We start from the raw sequence: 20,769 nt of genomic DNA, 5'->3' as shown, positions 1-20,769 counted from the left end.
ATACTATAGTGGTTCTGTCCTCGTTCAAAATTCTTCCTTTTCACTAAAGCGTTGATGGGGGATTTTTATTGTTGGAAGGACTTAGTGATTGTTACACCGTAGGCACTTTTTATTTATCTTCTGTAATATACTAAGTCTAGATATGAATTTAAAACAGTCTGATTTCATCATCGATATTTTATTTCTTTCTCACAACGTGAGTTACGTATGATTTTGCATTCGTCTGCATCTGCTCTTTATGAGTTGGTCCTTAGCCCAGTAATACATACGATTGTATAATTTCAAAATGTTTAGAGTAAATTACAGTTTTTCATGTTTAATAAACCAAGGTTTAACAACCCTGAGATCTTTCTGCTTTCTTCAAGGTTCAGCATCACGCATTAGTTGACATTTATTGACTTATTTTACGGTTTGACCTCTACGACTGTTTCTCTTGTGACCACAAAAACTATTTCTTTTCTGTGCAAGGATGATTTACCAATATTTATTGAAAGAATAAGTAACAGTCACACCATGGGTAGTATGATATCATTCATTGCTTCTAAGATCTCCACTGGTACTTGAAAACGATTTCTTTTAATATATGGGCGGTTTGAGATATTTGGGTCGTAGGTCGTTTTAGATTATGCAGGTACCGTTCTGATAAAGAAACTCACGTAAAAATTACCAGAACCTGGATGCTTGAACAATGATATACCGAATGGTATCTTGAAAATATTTTCAGTAATTGCTCATGAATTCTGTTTTCCAGTACAGCAGTTGTCGATAACCACTTTCTCAAAATACGTGGGATGACAGTCTAACTGCTAAACTGGAATAGCACCGATCCCCATGACCGAGAAGATACAATATACTATTCCCATGTTAACTACATAGATGTCTCTTCCGCGCCTTTGCAAAGATATTCTTTCCGATCTGTGAAAGAAATGGAGTCTCCTGGGGGTTAAATGCTTACCTTTTACCTTTTGCCAATGTCTCCTTGTCAATCACGCAACTACTTTGTGAGAAATGCTAATCCCACCAGAGCTCCGAAAGTCATCAAACAAAAGTGAGCGTGAAACGAAGCCAAATAGTTCAAGAGACTGATTGGTGGTTGAGAAACTGGGCAGCCAGAACTGATGAAAATGAAAGAAAGTTATTGCTGTGGCGTCGTTAGGACCTCTGCGAAACTGTTTCCTGTTACAACAGAACATTTTCTGTTCCAGAACGTCATAGCAACGGCGACACATTTCAGCCTTCTCAGGTTATTCTTAGTATAGTGTTCTTTCCTGTTCTCGTGGCCACGATAGAGGAAAAAAGTATCTTTCAAGGAAAAGTAATGTGAAACAAAGAAAACTCTCTCTCTCTCTCTCTCTCTCTCTCTCTCTCTCTCTCTCTCTCTCTCTCTCTCTCTCTCTCTCTCATTTATGAATATAAAAACCTCGTGTGTGTAGATGACATAAAATCATATATGCGAGTTTAAATCTTATTCAAAAGCAATTCTTGCTAATAAAATGCTGGCATAGTCGAAGAACAACAGTTCATTTCAGATTGCTGTTTTGTTTTGATCTTGGTTAATATTTTCTTTACACTAATATAGCATTATAACAATAAAGGTCATATCTTGCTATTTGCATTTTTTGAAGACAGTCCTTTTTTTATCATTCCACAACGCAGAGCCGTTGAGTAGCGATTATTGATGTGGAAGTAAATGTTTTTGTCCTAAGGATGTTATTGTATGATTTTTAGAGAGAGGCAATTTTTTGCCGTCTAGATTTCGATAGGGTCTGTGACTGTATGTATCTAATTCCTAGGAAATCGTTGATTTGTGAGTAATCCAAGGATACTGAATTTATATATGATTTGAAATGGTCTGTCAGCTTGAGTGAAATATCATCTTTCGTTTCCAATCACTGTCACGGTTTTCTTACTATGTGCATTGTTTCCCTCAGACCCAAGTGACATGGATGAATACGATGACCACTACGACGATGATGATGACAGCTCTTCCTATCGGTCACCTTACCATTACCAGACACCTTTGAACCCTGTGTACCGCAAGAGATCAAGACCCGTCGAGGAAGCGCCAGTGTTCTCAGGAGATAAGGTGACCATGTCGCAGTTACGAAGGATCGCCAATATGTTGGATAACTTCAGGTTTGTGATTTCTGTTGTTACTTTGCTCTGAGCATGTTTACGGCCTTAATGCCTTTACCTCCTTTTTGTGGGCGTAACCTTACTTCCCAAAATCTGTTAACTTCTTATTCATTTTTAAACTTTGCCCTTTATTCACAGAATTTGTGTGCATGGAAGGAACTAATGAACACAGCTGGTTTCATAAAGTTTTCTAAGCATTTCCATTAACTATTTGCTAATCAGAAACATACATAGACAATCCTATTTCGAGCGTCAGTGACCATGGCTTGGCACTAGTTCTCGTACTCGTAATCCAACAGATCAGTGAAACTGGTTATTATCTTTCAATCCCAAATTTGTTTAGCTCAAAATGTTTTAGTTAGCCATCCATAGTGTTTGTGTTTCTGCTTCCTTAAGAACCACGTCCTCTACAGTGGTTTTGTCCACTGTCGTGAGTTGGCGGTTGAGTATTTTGAACTAGGTCTTTATTAGCAATAGTCAGGTCACAGTTGCTTATGTTTTTAGTTTGTACAAAGATTATTATTATTACATAGGTCATTTAACCAGACTACCAGATTAAAACGCTACAGAGATATTCGCTCCCTTACCTCTGTTCTTGAAGGAAATACCGTGGCATATGGGACAGTAGCGAGTATAAGTTTCATAAATGGCCTGTTATGACAGATTTGACATGGCATCTGTTTAGTATATTATTAACGCTTTATAATTAACGGTAGGAATATTAATACATTATTTAATCCCCCGCTCCGACTGGTGCTCGTATATAAAGTTTTTATTTAGTTTTTGAGTTGATCATTCTTTCCCGCGCGTGATCGTTGACCGAAATTTAACGTGTAGGAAATCACTACTGCCCTTTTTAACATATTCAAATTTATATTTACATCTAGCCTTTAATAAGAAGAACGGTGGAATTGTACATTTAGATATGAAAGTCTTTGAGTAGAGTAGGTACCTGCAAAACATTTTTCCGTAAAAGCTTGTTAATTAATACAGTACTTTTCAGACTGGTCGGTTTTTAACAAAGACTTTGAAATGTCTGAGGATTTTTTTTTTTTTTTGCATGTTTGTGGATGTCTGGGAAATAAAAGACTAATCATAGAATAAACACTTTTCGTATTTGATCATAGATTAAGCGTCTTTTTCTTTCCATAACCTTCCTGCATCGTACTTATATGCATACTGTAGTTGCCATTGATTACTAAATTGCAACAAAGGCTGTTATCTTCCTCTGACAGGCTTCAGAAGAACGACCTGGAGGAGCGGGAAGACCTCGAAGAAGGCGTGTTCGGCGAGTCTCCGGCAAGACCCATGTACAGCGAAGCTGGCCTTCAGTTTATCCCAGAAGTGGGAGATGACGTGAGATTTGTTGCCATTTGGGCTTCGTTTTCCTTAATTCAGATACATTTTGCTATATCCTTTTACTGCCCATTACGAGGCTGTTCACATTTTTCCTTAATTTCTCTTATTTTGGTACATTTTTTCATATTTTCTCTGCTGTGTAATCGCAGTTACTACTTATCCTTCCAGCTTTCCATTCTTACCTTTTTTTATGTTTATTTGCTTCTTGTAAAGGTTTATCGATTGTCTTATATTTTTTAGTTTACATTTTTTAACATATATTTTTTCAGTTACATTTTCATTTTAATGTATTTACTACTGGTTTTGCCTAGCATTATCTCTTTGTGTGTTCTTCATAACTCATCACTATGCCTATTACGGCCTTCGTTCGTTAGGCAAGTCTATACTTTCTTGGATAAAATGTGATGTAATTTACACTAAATATAACCGTTTCAATGCTTTTACAGCATTGTTAATTGTTCATCTAACTAACTGTTATTTAGTGTAACGTTATCTGCTTGGATGTAACAAATGCTTTAGCACTGACTATTTTTTTTAAATCCCGGCTTTATAACTACATTTAGGTTAATAGTCATATTCATTACCATAATATAAACTTGCTAAGGTCTCTGAAGCTTGAAATAAGAATGCCTGATGAACACTGTGTTACTTCTGCCTTACAGGATGACCCTATGGAGACTGCAGCCAGGGAAGCCATCTTGTCCAACATGCCCCAAGACCTGCATGTGGTGCAAGATGGATTCCGCAGCATGCCTGACGAATTCCGCAACGTACCTGGAGTACTGGACACGTTTTCTCCCGGGAACGGCCGCAGGTATTTGAATTCGCTTCGAAACCTTCCTGATGCCATAAGAAACATTCCAGAAGGTCTCGATGTCATACCAGGAGCTTACAACTCTATACCTGCCGCTCCTCAAGATTATCGGGGTCCTGAACCAGTGGCCATGGAAAACTCCATACCCCGGTCTTTCTATATGCCTGATGCTGGTCCTCTGGAAGTCAGTAAAGATGATCTGCCTTGGAATCGATTGATGCTGGAGGAAGAGGAAGAAGAAGATGAAGACGACCTACAGAACAGCCTCCCTCGCAGCAATAACAAAAACACAGCTCTTCAAGAAGCGTAAGCAGATTCTTTTGCAAGCTTTTTTTTTCTTTTTTTATAGTGGTAAGACAAAGTGTGTGTAGTATGAGAATTCAGTGAATTCATATTTCCTCCTGAAAACCTTAACAACGGTCCCGGGAAACAAGGCCTCAGTTATATGATTGTACAGGAATTGATATGCGCAAGGAAAGCTAACAGATATATGTGCTGGAGTCATTGATCTTAGGATTTTTTGTACAGTAGGTATACTAGTATTTTCGCTGTACAGCTGGTGTATGGTTTTTATAGCTTATTTCAAAATTTACCAGTTGTGAATTCCAGTCGCGATTGTTCCATGACTAAAGCCACTGCCCTGACCTCATCAAAATCTGGCAACGTTAGGATTATACAGTAAATGCAGAGACTAATCACTAACCACTTGGAGAAGGTCCATTGAGTCCACAGTTATGTATCGTGTGAAATGATTCATCCAGTGTGATTGAGGATTTTCGGAACTGTCGCCCTCTTTCAATTCCAACTATTCCGTATTCACAGTGAGGGGAGACGTTAGTTTTGAATACAAGTAAGAATAAATATGACATTTCCAGTGGTTATCAAACGCTAGGCATTTTCCTGAGCTCTCCTCAAACGCCCATATTCGAACTTTTTGAGGGAATAAAGCCCAATAGTGAAGCCAGATCCATAGCAGCATATGTAGTGTAACTGATACGAGTGAAAGAATGTTCAAAGCTGTCTTTATTATTCCAGTTTCCTTTGATGCATGAATTTTCTTATGTCTTTCAGTCTCATCCATGCAAGGTCTTCAAGCTTTGCATCCAATTGGATCGATAATGTGCTGATAGCTTATTTGAGCGCTTCCATGAATAGTTGTGAATACATGTAGTACATATCTCACGTGAGCATCTGGTAAAGGGAAGGGGAATTGATTTGTTACTATGCATTTAAATAAGAAATGTAACAAGAGAAACTTGTTTATTAAACACCTGAAAAGCTACACACTGGTGTGGTTTAAAGATTTGGGTTTTCATGACATCAAAGATATGAATAGAATTCAAAATTCCAAACAATTGATCAATCTAACATTTAGACTTAAGGAAATATTCTAGTCAGAATGTAAGGGGTATGCATTGTGGTATGTTTCTTGTAACTCTTAGTTAATCATTAGAATTGCATTCCTAGATGTGTACCTATGGTATTTCCACATTTAATAATAGAGAGACGCTTGCGTTTCTGACATTTCCTAATTTTTTAAAATCTGGTTCATTGCCGCCTAGGAATCTTCCAATAAACATTGCATTAATAATTATATTTATTCTATCGTCTGTGATCCACAAACGGCATTACCAACGAAAAACGACAACAGGTTCGGCCCTCAACTCAACGCCATCGGGACTTCGAGGACGGGGACGACTTCAACGACTACCAGGACTACAGAGAAGGACTCCTTGACGAATACGGTGATTATGGTCAATACGACGTCCTCGATCAGGCTTTTCCCTTTCTTCAGAAATTCGACAAGAAAGATGAAGAACGAGCTGGTAGGTGGGAGGGAATCACTTAGGGAGGAGGAGCTCGAGAAGCAAAACATTATAGGAAGGTAGTATGAGCTGATGTCAGTCATCAGAAGGGTAGGAGGGGGGTGGGGTGAGTGACCAACGCCACGATTTTGAGGAAAGTGAGACAGATAAAGTAATGTTTTGGGGTATAAGTGTAATGAGAATTGAATGAATAGGCGAGGAAGGTATTTGATGTAACTTAGTAGGCGCTTGGTAAGGCCATACTTTTGGCTATTTTAATTGCTTGAAGATTAACGTACCACGAAAGAATTTTTTAATAGAGATAGTAAGGAATGGGGCACCGAATATTGGATAATACTCTGAGGCCAGTGTTTTGAATTGAACATCCGACCTGTTTCTAATTCCTTCAGAGGCCTGTAGTATAGTTACGTTTAAGTTGAGGGTGGCTAGGGAAGAAGTTTAAAAGAGGGAGGTACTAAGCATTGTACAGAGGCAGCTGGCCAGAATATTTGCACACAGGAATGGGTCGTCAAGAGAATGGAGTCAGATGGCAAGGTGGCGAATTACAGTGCGTGTATAGATTCGAAACTAAATTGACAATTATAATAATGCTGAACGAAGAAGCAAAGGAAAAGCAACAGATTCGCATGAAAAGATGGTGTCAGTCTGACATTCTGTATTCAAGTCAAGTAATATTATTACTGTCGACATTAATCTTATTTCCTTGTCTCAAGAAAAACATTCTATGGTAAATATCCTGCTGATAATTGTTTTGTTCTTCGGAAGATGTGTGTTTATTTTTCTGTGGTACAACCTTAGTGCTTTAACAAAGTAACTTTATCGACTGTCTTTAGTTTATTTTTGCATTTAATTGCAAACGTTTGCGAGATTATCACAAATTTTGGGCAGTGAAGACGCTGATGAAACTGTACACGACAATTACATGAACTTGATCACAATATAACGGCCGTTTTCCTAATTACTTGAGAGACATTTTTGCTCCTCGCTTTGTTACCTATATCCTCCTTTAATTAGATATTGTTAAAATGAAAGATGAAATTTATTTTATAAAAAAAAATCCGTAAACCAATTTTATGCTTTTGAAAATAGAGAGAATATACCACAGAATCTTTTTCTTGGCACAGGGAGTTGTACATAAGATAATACAAAAGGTACAGAAGGGGCTGACACCATTACCTTGCGTGTAATTCAAATAGGATGGTGGTCAGATAGATAGATGAAATAGTCTTAGACATGCCATTGGCCGAAGATTACGAAGCTGCAAAGTGCAGGCAATTTATGGTCATAGAATGTTAAAAAATCTAGACAGTTTTCTTAGACACCTGCTTGGCATATCTTCTATTTTTTCTCCGAGAACTTGTTAGTTTTGCAAGTTGGTCAGTTTTTCTTAAACACACACACTCACACTATATGTGTGCGTGCGCGTGAAACAAGTGATAAAATTTTTTTTTTATTGTCACAATCTGTAATAAAAAGTATCGGAATTGCTTTCACGGATGCAGAAGAGGAATGTTGCCTTGTCATGCGGTCGGTCATTGGCATATACAAATGTCTTAGAAATAGACGAATGTCTTATTAGTTTTGGTTGTAGATTCTAGGACAGAACTCTATTTGCATTGATCCCCATTTGTTTCGTGCTGATTAATTATTGTTTTTTTTCTATCTAATAATCGTTATTTACATTTTTACTCTTGGGACAAAATGATTTAGCCTTTTATAGTTGGCAGACGTTAATGGGTCATTGATTTTGTGCTTGAATTCCTATACAGCAATGAAGTCTTCGTCGTCATTATTATTATTATCTACACAACATGCAATCTGTTATGAAAATGTCTTTCTTGACAATTTTTATGGGATCACATTCTTCATCAAGGATAAATAGGCTTTTCCCCAGAGGTTGATTAGGCTGCTAAACATGAGTTAAATGCTTATGAGTTCTGTGCTGGAATTCCTCCATTTTAGGCCTGTGTTTCATATATGGTGGCATGGATCTTAGATAGATATTAGAACGAGTGTGTGATAGCAGTGTCAATTTCAAATGATGGTTTAGTTATGGAGGTGACAATCATCGTATTAGTGATCATGATTAAAAGATTTAACCTGAGACATCCAGAATGTGATTAGACATTAAGTTTCCTGGCTGTATTTCTTCCTTCGTTAAGCAAGCCATCAGTTTGTCAGCTAACCAAGAAATTTAAATATTTTCATGCAAAAGCATCAAGCTATTTATATTTTCATACTTTAACTTTATAATTTGATAAGAACGTATTAATTATTTCTTCCGTGTTTAATGGTCTTTTCATCTCAGTACATCTGTCTGTCTAGTGTTAGTAGCAAAATGACCTCCATTTGCTGAGAACACAATTTATACTTTAGCTCCAAAAGTGATTTCTCTTGTTATTACAGAATTAAGTACAGTTTCAGTTATGATGAAAAGTGTGTTCATGATCTCACTATATAATTCATAATTAAATGTAACATAAGCATTTTAAAAAAAGCATAGGGAATTAGAATGCTGTTGGCTTTTTCTTTTCTTTTTTTTCAATACAAAGCACTGACATTTCTTGTTATGAGTTGAATCTAACCCTTGTTTCTCTCTCTCTCTCTCTCTCTCTCTCTCTCTCTCTCTCTCTCTCTCTCTCTCTCTCTCTCTCTCTCTCTCTATCATTTTGTGATAAGGGAATATTCCAAACTGATATTCCCGTAATTATTATTTTCTCTCTCTCTCTCTCTCTCTCTCTCTCTCTCTCATTTTGCAATAAAGGATTATTCCATACTAATGTTCGCTTAGTTACTTTTCTTTTTTTATGGTCTCTCTCTCTCTCTCTCTCTCTCTCTCTCTCTCTCTCTCTCTCTCTCTCTCTCTCTTATTTTGTTGTAAGAAAGGAATATCTATACTGATGTTCACGTAATTATTAATTTTCTTTTTTATGCTCTCTCTCTCTCTCTCTCTCTCTCTCTCTCTCTCTCTCTCTCTCTCTCTCTCTCAAAAGTTGTGTCCCCCTAACTCTTCCTTCATAAAGCTGCTTACCAGTGTACGTATGTTCGCATCATGTCTTCTGCCATGTAAATTTTGGAAAACTTGCCAATCCCCATTGACGGGAAATAACAGACCTTCCTTTCTTTTTTCCATGTTATGTTTTATTTGTAAATACAATTGCCTTCCCTGAACTAACGTCTTGTCATGTTTCATTGAAATGTGTGAGTGTATGTTTGTCAGTGTGGCATCTTGAAAGACTTTTGTCTCTGTGTCAGTCCTTGCATTGAGAACTGTATTTCTTTCTTGTCTTTTCTAATCTTCATGGGATTCTCGCCAGTTATTCGAGTCATTGTATGATTTCATTATGTGCCTTCTCTTTCAAAAAGACAAAGATCTATGACATATCCAGTGGAAGATCTTCATCGTAATTTAAACTCAATTCTCCGGATGATTATGCTCTATTTCAGCTAAAAGGTCGCTTGACTCTCTTCTTTGTGTTTTTCAATTCTATATTCAGCGTAGTACCTACACGCGTAGTGATGTTCTGTCAATAATTTTTCTGGGAATTAGAATCTGAAAAATACTGAAGCATTTCAGTTATTCTTCATTGAGATTTTCATCTTTTATGTCACAGTTTATCTCATTTTCACAAAGCGATTTCTGATTTCATTGTGCTCTTTTTTTTACACAAATTCCGTCGATCTCATTAGGATTTTTAATTGAAACTTTTTTTTATTATTACTTTAATACCTCCGTTTTCTTAATTTTTTGTGATTGTGTTTTATTTCTCTTATATCTTCGTGTTTCTCTTAACTGTACCTTATGATGTTTACGGAAACATCTGTTGTCATTCTGTTCTTCGGAAACCTCCATTGTATTTGGTTTTCTCTGACTTGATTTCTGCTTTGTTTCTCTCATACATTTTCTCATTTTTATGACGTTCTTTTCTCTTTTTATGTTATACTCTATTGTACTTTATTCAGTTTTATGTCTATCAGTTCGATCCCGTTATTTTATTTGTAATTTTATAACTATGTAATTTTTTCGTCCAACTAGGTTCATCTATCATGGTTTTACTGTATTCTAATTATCTCTTCCTTAAAGCGAATGAATTACTTTAGTTCCCTTATCTGGCAGTAGCTGAGCCCTCTGACTTACAATTTTCCAAGAGCTCACAGCTGCCCAGCGCTTATATACTTTTCTTTCTGAAACCGAATTTCTGTCATGTCTTAGATATTTAATTTTTTTGGCTGGGTACTTACATCTATATTGCCTTTATATTTCCCATGATTTCTTTAGCGTGATGGAAAAGTGCTTTTATCTTACATCAGCAAACATACAGACATACACTTGGTTTGCTTCACAGTTATTGTACTTATAAAGCGTGTTTCCAAGTTCTTGCATGATTACACTAGGTTTATTTCCATTAAATCCTGTCAAAATATTGGCAGTGCATATTGCCTTTTCCAGTCTCATATCATTTACTGGTTAACTCATACATGTTTCTATTTTTGATATCCACCTTTTCATTCTTTCTATTTTAGTTGCAAATTCCTTCTTTTCCGTCGTTTTATATGATTTATTCTTAGTATATGAAACTAAAATGGTCATTACTCATTAGCTTTAAAAAGTCTTTTTATCACCAGTGAGTAAGATTGAGCGACTTACTCTGTAATTCAGCAGTTTGCTTAATCATTCAAATTCTCTCTCTCTCTCTCTCTCTCTCTCTCTCTCTCTCTCTCTCTCTCTCTCTCTCTCTCTCTCTCTGTTTAGGTAAGTTGTTTTTACTATTCACGTTCCTTTGATCCGAGTTTTAGTTATTTCCCCATAAAACTTTTCCGAGGGTTTTTAAAATTCTGTCCTTTTTCCATTGGTCTCGGTTTTTTTTTTTTTTTTTTTTTATCCATCTACTGCTGATAGCCACAGTCCATCTTTTCCTTTTCTCCTACGCCTAATTTAAAAAAAACAAAAAACATTTCTTGAATTTTTTTAAGAATTTACTTATTTTTGTTTCAATTTTAGATTTTTATACCATTATATCTGAATGGTATTTACTCTTATTTATTTAATTTTTCTCTTACAAGTGATGTCCCTTGTTTTTCCCCAGATTTCTGTATTTTTGCTGGCAATTTAATTTTTCGTTATAAATATATCATCTGTTTTTCTTTCTTCTGTTCTGCAATATTTCTTTGAGTAGGTCTAAAACGGTTTGATAATTTGATAATTGTGATTAGCATAAGATCGCGTTGTGTAATACATCTTTTGTTCGTTTTGTATTCTTTTGTCATTTTAATTCGACCATATCTTATATTATTTCTTTTTCGGTTTTGATTTATTACTTTCGGGAGAATTCAGTAAGGCAAGTTCCTTCTCTCCACATCGTGTATAGTGAGAGAGTCGGTTTCTAACTGATGCCTTTTCTGCCTACGCCTTCTTGATCTGACGTTCCGATCGACGTCACCTTCCATGGAGCATTAAGTCCTTAGGAGGAGATCACTTTCGGGAAACGGGACGGAAAAATATTCACTCTGCCTGGCGCTGATGAGGTCGAGTTCATTTTAATACTCAGCTGAATATCACCCACGACATTCGTACGATCTCCGAAACCTCTCTCTCTCTCTCTCTCTCTCTCTCTCTCTCTCTCTCTCTCTCTCTCTCTCTCTCTCTCTCTCTCTCTCTCTCTCTCTCTTTGTATCTGGTGGGATGAAAGGTCTTTATATTTTATTTTAAAAAGCTTTGTTATTTTTCCTAATGGATCTCATTAACTACCGAAACTTTGTTGATAGTATTTTCCTTGTTGCTAAAGGTATTCAGCGAAGAGCAGATGCGCTGTTTTGTAGCTGGAGGCTAAATCTTACAGCAAGGAGATTACACGAATTTTTTTTTTCCGTGGAATGTCTTTGCTATTTTTCTTTACTTTAAAAAGCGTCATTATCGGGATACAAAAGAAGTAAGTTGAAGGTTCTTTTCAGGAGTTTTCCTTCTTTTTGCTTTCCGTAATGAATCGCAATTGTTGTGCGCCGCGTCGCTTTGTGCCGGCAGGGATCTCCTCCCATTGTCACTTGCCCTTATTATCGACGCATATAATGGAATCAAGTAAGTCTCGCAATAATCGCCCTAAGAATGGAAAGAATCTCACTGATGAGGATCATTGCCTCGATATTTTCTCTCTCTCTCTCTCTCTCTCTCTCTCTCTCTCTCTCTCTCTCTCTCTCGTATTCTTTTGGATAATAAATCTACTGTTTACTTCCTCCTGTGAAAAGGTGACGACGACGATATGGCCCAGGACCGAGAATGGAGTTTCAAGCGACCCGAGCGTCTGGACGTCAAGAAGCCGGGACCAGGGTTCGGCGTCAATAACTTTGCTTTTCGCGATGCTTACTCTCAGGACGATGATAGCGGGCAACTAGATGAGGTATGTATTCCACAAGCGCCCACGCGTGCCCACACATGCACACACACTCGCTTGTACTGCCATTCACGTCCAGAAAGCTCGGCAGTATGTCGAGTCCCCATCGGACACGCTTTTGTCACTCACCTCATCTTGCATGCACTCATTCTGTTCCTGCTGATTATTAAAACAAGCTTTTTCTTCTAACGCCTATATTAACTCTTCGAAAAGCCCTGTCTCGGTCTCCCTCTTCTCCTTCCCTAGACTGTCAAGTTACACACCTTGATCAGTACCTTAACATTTTTTCTGGTCTCCTTGTGCAAAAACACCTTCAAGTTGCCATAACCTATATTTTCTCTCCTTACGTAACATAAACCACTGAGACTTATCTCCTGTAATATAACTTCCACAGAAGTACTGTACCCATCTTGTATTCCTTTTCTGTTATTCGCCTCGTCCTCATTAGTATCTTATCCATAATATTTGTTCCTAAATAGTGGCTAATAACTCCTCCATTTTTCCTAAATAGTGGCTAATAACTCCTCCATTTTTTACTGCCTATTATTGATAAGAATGGCATTCATTTCTCCATCTTTCTGGTTCCAATTTTCACTCATGACCTCACCTGAAGACTTCCACTTTTTTTTTCCTTACAAACATTTTCAGATCCATTCACCAGCTTCGGCAGCTTCTCATTGTTGTTGCCATTCCATTTGACACTGCTTCATCTGCGGCCATCAGCCAATCAGCATTCAATTTATTACGGCATTCCTTATTCTCAGTCTTTCACATCTATTCTTCCCCCGATTTTATTCCTGACTACAAAACTGTAAGTATTAAAACTTCCAAGGAGATATGCTTCCTTAGTTGAGATACACTAACCTACCAAACTTTCCCACCTGTATATACTTACATTATCTTTATTTTTTCATCATACATCATAGAAACTTCTGAACATGTACAAAAGTCCTCCTAATACCCATGAACATCCACATACCATCTATGAAATTTAACATAAGCATTCTCCAAACCCATGTATGCCACACACATTTCCTCCGTTTATTAATTAACGTTTCATAACAAAACATCAATTTGCAAACCCATTTCTTTCTTTTCTAAAACTACTATGACCTTTGTGTAATAGATATGTCTTACTATGGTTCACCTGTTCAATCAAATCCTAAGGTACACTCTACTGAGTGTACTAATCGGTGATTTTCGCGAATAATTGATGCACTCTCCTTTAACAGACGCCTCCTACAATTGCTTAATTATTCATGTCATTCATTTCTTTCGATTCTTCCTGTAAGTGAGACACCGTACGCACCACGGTCCGTCTATCGTTAAACTGTCCCTTGTGAGGAAAAGGCGGAGACAGGATTTGGGTAAATTGGGTGTCATTAAGGATAGAGATGGAAATATATTGTATAGGGATGAAGACATTAGAAAGAGATGGAGAGAGTATTTTGAACAACTTAAATACTGAAGATGAGAGAGGGGAGATGGGAGAAGCACAGCGGGCGGAGAAACCAGTGATGGAGATACAGGTTACACGAGTTAAGAGAGTATTAAGTGAAATGAAGAATGGTAAAGCACCATGTCCTTCGGAGTTTCAAATTAAAGTGATCAGATTACTAGGTACAGAGGGGGAGAAATGGGCACTGGAATTATTAAAAGCTATATGGGAAGTGGAAGAAATGCCAAGGGACTGGGAGGAGAGTAATGGTATATATATTTATACAAGCAGAAAGGAGATGTCATGGATTGTGGTAACTACAGGGGAATTAAACTAACTGAGCATGGATTGAAAGTTTTAGAGAGATTGTAAAGTTCGGGAAACAGCAGCATGGATTCATGAGAGGAAGAGGAACTGTGGATACCATCTTCATAGTAAGACAGCGACAGGAAAAGAGGCTAGAGGGAAACCTGGAGCTCTATTGTGCATTTATAGACCTAGATAATGAGGAGGACCTGCAGAGAAGGGTTGGAGTGACAGGAGTCTTTAAGGAGGGGTGGCTTTAAGGTGAATGTAAATAAAACAGGTTTTGGTGAGCATTTGGGAAGACAGAGGGAGAATAGAAATATACAGGAAAGAAAAGGCACAATCATAAAACAGGCAGAAAAGTTTAAAAAGTACTTAGGATCTACTTTAAGCCAAGAGGGGGAGGATGTGAGGCTGACATTGACAGTAGGATAAAAAGCTGCGTGGGGGAAGTGGAGAGATGTAGCAGGAGTAGTATGTGATATCAAATGCCAATCAAGCTAAAAGATCTATAACACAGTGATAAGATCAGTGTTAATGTATGGATCGGAAACATTGACTCTAAGAAGAAAAGAGGAAGGAAAGCTTGAGAGAACAGAGATAAGACTGCTGAGATGGATTATGGGAATATTGCTGCTTGAGCAATTGGAAAATGATAAAATAAGAAAATGGGCAGGCTTAGTAAAGATTGTAGAGGTGATAAGAGAGTCATGATTGAGAAGTTATGGGCATGTATGTAGGATGGATGACGAGGAGGGAGTGAAGAGGGCTTGTGAGGAACTTATTATAGGAAGACGGTCGAGAGGGATATAGAGAATTAGATGGTGAGATAAAGTGAAGGAAGATATGGAGAGAAGAGGTCTGGTGGAGGATGATACCTTTGATAGAAGGCAGTGGAGAAGGTGCATCAGTCAACTAACCCCTGAATGTAGGGATAACGGTGGGAACGATGATCTCGCTTGTGATCTTGCTATCCACTCTCCCTTAAAAATTGATTCATAGTGTACACCTTTCAAACCTACTCAATCTCATTTTCCTTTCCGGTGCTGAATGACCTCATAGGTCCCGGAGCTTGGCCTTTGGCCCAAACTCTGTATTCCATTCCCTTCCAGTCTATCTCCCTCGTAGTCACACGAACTGCTGGTGCCTCTTGGTACTTCATATTTGATTTCCTCAACTGTCACATCCGCGCCCTTCTCAGATTTGCGTTAATCTCTAGAGTACTTTCTTCTTACAGTTTCTACGTTGTCTGTCGTTTGTATTCAACAAACATTCACTCATTCTGCAAATCGTTGTATTCTTTTTGGATACCATCTCTTCGTTTATCTTTTCACCCAGTTTTATGTTTGCTAATACATTATTAATTTTCCTTTAATATCATTGTCTTAAAGATTTTCCTCACATTTAGTCCATTCACGTGGAAATTCCACCTATTTCTTGCATTTACTTTCTTCCTTTTGCACAAAGCCATTCACGTCTTTTCATCCCTACCTGTTCGCTTCTACTCTAAGGAGTCTTTGCTGCACCAGCAGTTCCGTTCATGATTCTCTTAAACATCATATCAGCCCCTGGTACTTCTATGTGCTAGATCTTACCCCACCTTCCATCCATTTTACTCTTTAGTGCCTCTTGCTTCTTCGTTTTTCTTTTTCTAATCATGACCGTACATTGACTCCATACGCACCGGAAAAACTATCGTCTAATTTTCACATTGAGATATTCCTCCAACTCCTTCTCACTCACCTTATAATATATGCATATACTACACACACACACACCCAGACTCACGCACACAGACACACCCACACTCACTCACACACACACACACACACACACACACACACACACACATATATATATATATATATATATATATAATGTATATATTCATACATACACTTACACTTACACATACGTACATATAATGTTCCCTGATAACTAACTTTTATGTATTTTAAGTATTAGTACCACTTGGTGCATTTTTAATTTTGATACTAGTTTTGTACAGTTCTCGATTGAATGATAATAACAAATAATAAGCCTAAATTCATAATTTCAGTGCTTATAAATTCGGTATCTTTTAAGTTGATGGATGTAGTAATTTAGGGACGGTTTAGATGAATTTAAGATGGACTTTTTTTTTTCAATAGTATTTTTAGGATTTTTTTCCCAACGGGAATTTTAGATTTATTTCTTTTAAGCTCCATTCATTTCAAGCTACCAAATTCTGGTTATAAATGCTGCAATTAACCAAAAAAAGGACTCAAAAAAGTTCCCACTGAGCAAATTCTTTTGATACGATTGCCAGGTATCCTCTGTGCCGTAGTTCTCTCTCTCTCTCTCTCTCTCTCTCTCTCTCTCTCTCTCTCTCTCTCTCTCTCTCTCTCTCTCTCTCTCTCTCATTAAGAACCTTTTGGTGGCATATCTGAATTCGAACCTACTCATCATCACCTATGTGGCGTGGAACTCAGCCTTTCTGATTACCGAAATCCAGTAAGATTTTACTCGCGATAGTCCCTCGCCGTCGTAATTTAAAACTGCCGATGAAATTAAATGATAAAAGTATATAAAAAAGATCCGTATGAGAGATTAGCCTTATTACGCACGCAGGGAGAAAATATAGGGATTTCTTGCTGTAGGTACGCTTTTATTTGTTCGTTTTGCAAGTTTTACCCAACGGTCTTTGCGTTCACGGATTCTGAACACATGCTGTGTGGCATAGTTCCTTTCATTCGCAACTATGGTTTATCCTTTGCACCTACTTTTGATTCTTTGAAACCAGATGCATTTCCCCTCGTGCTTTATATTGTTAATTACACATTAATCATAATACATAAAGTGGAAACAGGCGCTATCACACTCGCTACTAGTATTATCTGCGAAGAAATCTTAGAAATCTTGTAATGGAAGCGGCATTCAATTATGATTGAATGAAATAACACAAGCATGCAGGTAAACTCTAGAGAGAGAGAGAGAGAGAGAGAGAGAGAGAGAGAGAGAGAGAGAGAAATTTATAACAGAGAAGAAATGATTGTATTTTCCTCTTCGCTTTTTTGCAGGGTGCCGCTGAGATCCCAAGTCTGCTAGGCGAGGGAGCTCTGTTACCTTCCAGACTGATGAGCAAGAACAGCGTCGACTTGTCCAGGGATGGTGTGGGCGACCCCCGCGGAGAAGTGGCCGAGATGTTAGGCGACTTCGCACTTCGAGAAAACCAGGAGATACCAGGTATGTAGATTTTTAAAAGATTCATTGTATTCGGAAACTGACTTGAATAATGAGCGGGTAAGGTTTATTTGAATGCTACGGTTCAACTTGGTGTGGTTGTGGTGCATATGTGTGGGACTTATCTCTTCAAGGTGGATTGTTAGAAGACTGGAAAGTTATTTTAATGCCCTGAACCCACTGAGTGGATTAACGCGAAGTTCTTGTTTTCTTATGATGAGGTTGGGTAGGTACGCGGGAGCATCTATTTCAGGTATTTGCGAATATGTACCTTGTCTTTTGACTGTTTTTAGTGGGGGTGTGGTGGGGTTGGTGGTGGAAAGGGGAGTAGTAGGGTTTAGGAACAGTATCAGCAAGGTACTTTTACTATAATTTTTAAAATTGGGATGATTGGGTTGAGATTTAAATATATGTATATATATATATATATATATATATATATATATATATATATATATATATATATATATATATTTACATACATACATACATACTAGATGACCAACCCAGCGCTGCCCGGGATAATTCTGAATGACAACAGATAAACTCTCTCTCTTTCTCTCTCTCTCTCTCTCTCTCTCTCTCCGCTCTTTTTTATTCTTGATTGATGACCTCAGTCCTATTATATGGAAAGAGAAGATAACGAAAAGTTGTATATAGTTGTCATGAAAGAAACTTATTTTGAAGTAAACTTTATGATACATAAGAAATTCCATTGTGTAGCTCGTAATTTTTGAGGTAAATTGATGTACGATTATTAATCCAAAGGAAGTGTACGTTTAATTAGTTCTCTTTGTTCAGTGTGATTGCGCGATATAACGTATTTCCCTGAATGCTCTCTGTTACTGATTATGATAGGGGTTACAATCAAGAGAAAACAATATGGGCATATCATTCTTGTTGGATTCAATATGGCATCAGATTCAGTTCTTTGCAAACCTTTCTTAGAGTATGCTTTACCAGCACTATCTGGAACCTCTAAAATTCTCGAAAGAGGCGGTGAAGGGGTATTGACGAAGACTAGGACAGATCGGAATTCAGGCAGAGCAGCGCAGGAGAAAGTGGAAGGGAAATTCACTAAATAGGCGTAACCTCGGTAGAGGAGAGCCAGATGTAAAAGCGTCAATGATGGTGATGTAATTGGAGATTCTGATGCAGGTATGTAGCATAGTACCCACGGCATTTTGGAAATTACTGGAATCAGAGTTTGATTGGTGACTTCGGTAACTTTTGATTATAATTGAGTAAGCGGATATGCTGGAATGCCCTCGGTCCGTCATTTCTTTTACTCTTAGACACGGGTTAAAAAAGAATGATTGGCAGTTTATCCGCATCCCTTTGTGAATTAACAAACTCGGTGAAGACAACAGATAGTTATATATTATAATATATATTCTATATTATAGTATATTTTATAATATATATATATAGATATATAATATATATATATATCTATATATATATTATAAGTATTTTTTTAATGCCCTGTAGGGGTAGTGCCGCCAGTGCACCTCATGCGGTGCACTATAGGCATTACTTAAGGTTCTTTGCAGCATGTCTACGGCCCCAAGCTGCAGCCACTTTCGTTCATTTTACTGTACCTCTATTCATATTCTCTTTGTTCCATCTAACTTTCCACCCTTTTCTGACAATTGATTCATATTGCAACTGCGAGGTTTTCTTCCTGTTACACCTTTCAGCGTTGAATGACCTCATAGGTCCCAGTGCTTGGCCTCTGGCCTAAATTCTATAATCAGTTCAGTAAAGAAAAAAAATATTGCCATGTTAGGTCATTTAGATGCATTGTGTATATAAGTAGTGTGTCTGTAATGCAGAAAACATATGATTCCTATTTTTATTTTTTTGTATTAATGATGGAATAGTTTTGTTACTCTTAATGCTTAAGCCGCCTTCGTTCTCTCTGCAAAGTTAAATAATGTATTTCTTTTGACAATGTCTTAAAGCGAAAGCATCTCACTCTTGAGTTATTTAAAGAAGTCTTGAAATTAATAATAATAAAAAAAAACTTTGGACTTGCTTTGTTCTTTGAAGTTCATCCATTTGATAATAATGAGAGAATTTAAACTTTCGATTTGTCTATCTTGGCTTAGGCTAACCTCTTGTGATTTCCTCCACATTCTCTCTCTTCTCTCTCTCTCTCCCTCCTTCTCGCATCTCTCTCTCTCTTTTCCTCTCTCTCTCTGTCTCCTTCGTCCCGGTAAATACCCTCTTTTTCACCGGAATGGCAAAAGGAGACTTGAGGGACGTGAGGGGGGGGGGGGGGGGGATACCATTTGGCATTTCCGTTAACAGCCAACTAGCAAACTTTACTACAGACTTCTCGCCTTTTGCGCCTTTTAATTGAAAAACTTCTCATAATGCCTAACGGCGGCTCGATTGGGAGTAATAATGTGTTAACGCATCGTCAGGACCGCCCCCCCCCCCCCCCCCCCCCCCCCCCCCCCACCTCCTTCTCCCCCACATTACCACTTTCCCATTATCTTTCTTTACCATGAGTGTCACTTAACCCCATTTTTTCGGTTCTGTTTATCGTATTTAGCGTTAATTTCTATAACTCATTCACAACTGCATTTGAACGTGAAATAAATTCTGCCGTGACGAACCATAAAATTGGCGTTATTTCTATTTTATCTTCATTAAACAGAAATACTTAAAAAGTTTAAATTAAACCATAAATAGAAGGAAATATATGTGTACATGAAAAGGAGTTCGAAAAACGGGATTCATCTTTTCATTCAAGATTTGAATCAAGTGACTTACAATGCTGATGACGTCATCATATGAGACATTCGTACGGAGGGAGGGGAAAGCGTCCGTCTCCTCTGTCCTAGTTCTGGCACTGAAGTCAACCGAGGGGTGGCCAATTAATGCATTGGTATAAGAGACGTTACCTCTCTCTCTCTCTCTCTCTCTCTCTCTCTCTCTCTCTCTCTCTCTCTCTTAAATCAGAATACGAAATCGTAACTTTAATTTACTTCGTGGAGTTCCGACGTCTCTGCATAGGGCTACTTATCTTACTTTTATTTCTCGTGATATTAAAATATACAGCATCTCTCTCTCTCTCTCTCTCTCTCTCTCTCTCTCTCTCTCTCGATACCGTCAATCGGAAACTGTTCTTGATAATGAACGAATAGCCAAAGCTCCGTAGGAGGGCATCGCCATCAGTGCACCTCACGCGGTGCACTGTGGGCATTACCTTCGGCCCCTTTTACCGTACCTGCTTTCGTCATCGCTTGCTTCTATCATGCTTTCTACCCC

At 37.8% G+C, this 20,769-nt stretch overlaps 1 protein-coding gene across 6 annotated transcripts in view; it reads left to right on the top strand.

Annotated features, from left to right (window-relative positions):
- Window positions 1–4,574: 4,574 nt before the first annotated feature.
- LOC135219683 (receptor-type tyrosine-protein phosphatase N2-like) overlaps window positions 4,575–20,769 on the top strand; it is a 303,910-nt gene continuing 287,715 nt past the window's right edge. For 5 of the 6 annotated variants that reach the window (XM_064256637.1, XM_064256636.1, XM_064256635.1 and 2 more), the window contains exons 1-3: window positions 6,005–6,135; window positions 12,379–12,530; window positions 17,328–17,493. In XM_064256637.1, coding sequence (XP_064112707.1) covers window positions 12,393–12,530; window positions 17,328–17,493 — 304 coding nt within the window. In that variant the 5' untranslated portion in view covers window positions 6,005–6,135; window positions 12,379–12,392. Of the gene's footprint in view, window positions 4,616–5,960; window positions 6,136–12,378; window positions 12,531–17,327; window positions 17,494–20,769 lie in introns of those variants that run through there. The other variant, XM_064256633.1, reaches the window with a different exon arrangement.

The sequence above is a fragment of the Macrobrachium nipponense genome, chromosome 1 (assembly GCF_015104395.2).
Source record: "Macrobrachium nipponense isolate FS-2020 chromosome 1, ASM1510439v2, whole genome shotgun sequence".
Taxonomy (NCBI): domain Eukaryota; kingdom Metazoa; phylum Arthropoda; class Malacostraca; order Decapoda; family Palaemonidae; genus Macrobrachium; species Macrobrachium nipponense.
This window is presented reverse-complemented; position numbering and strand designations above follow the sequence as displayed.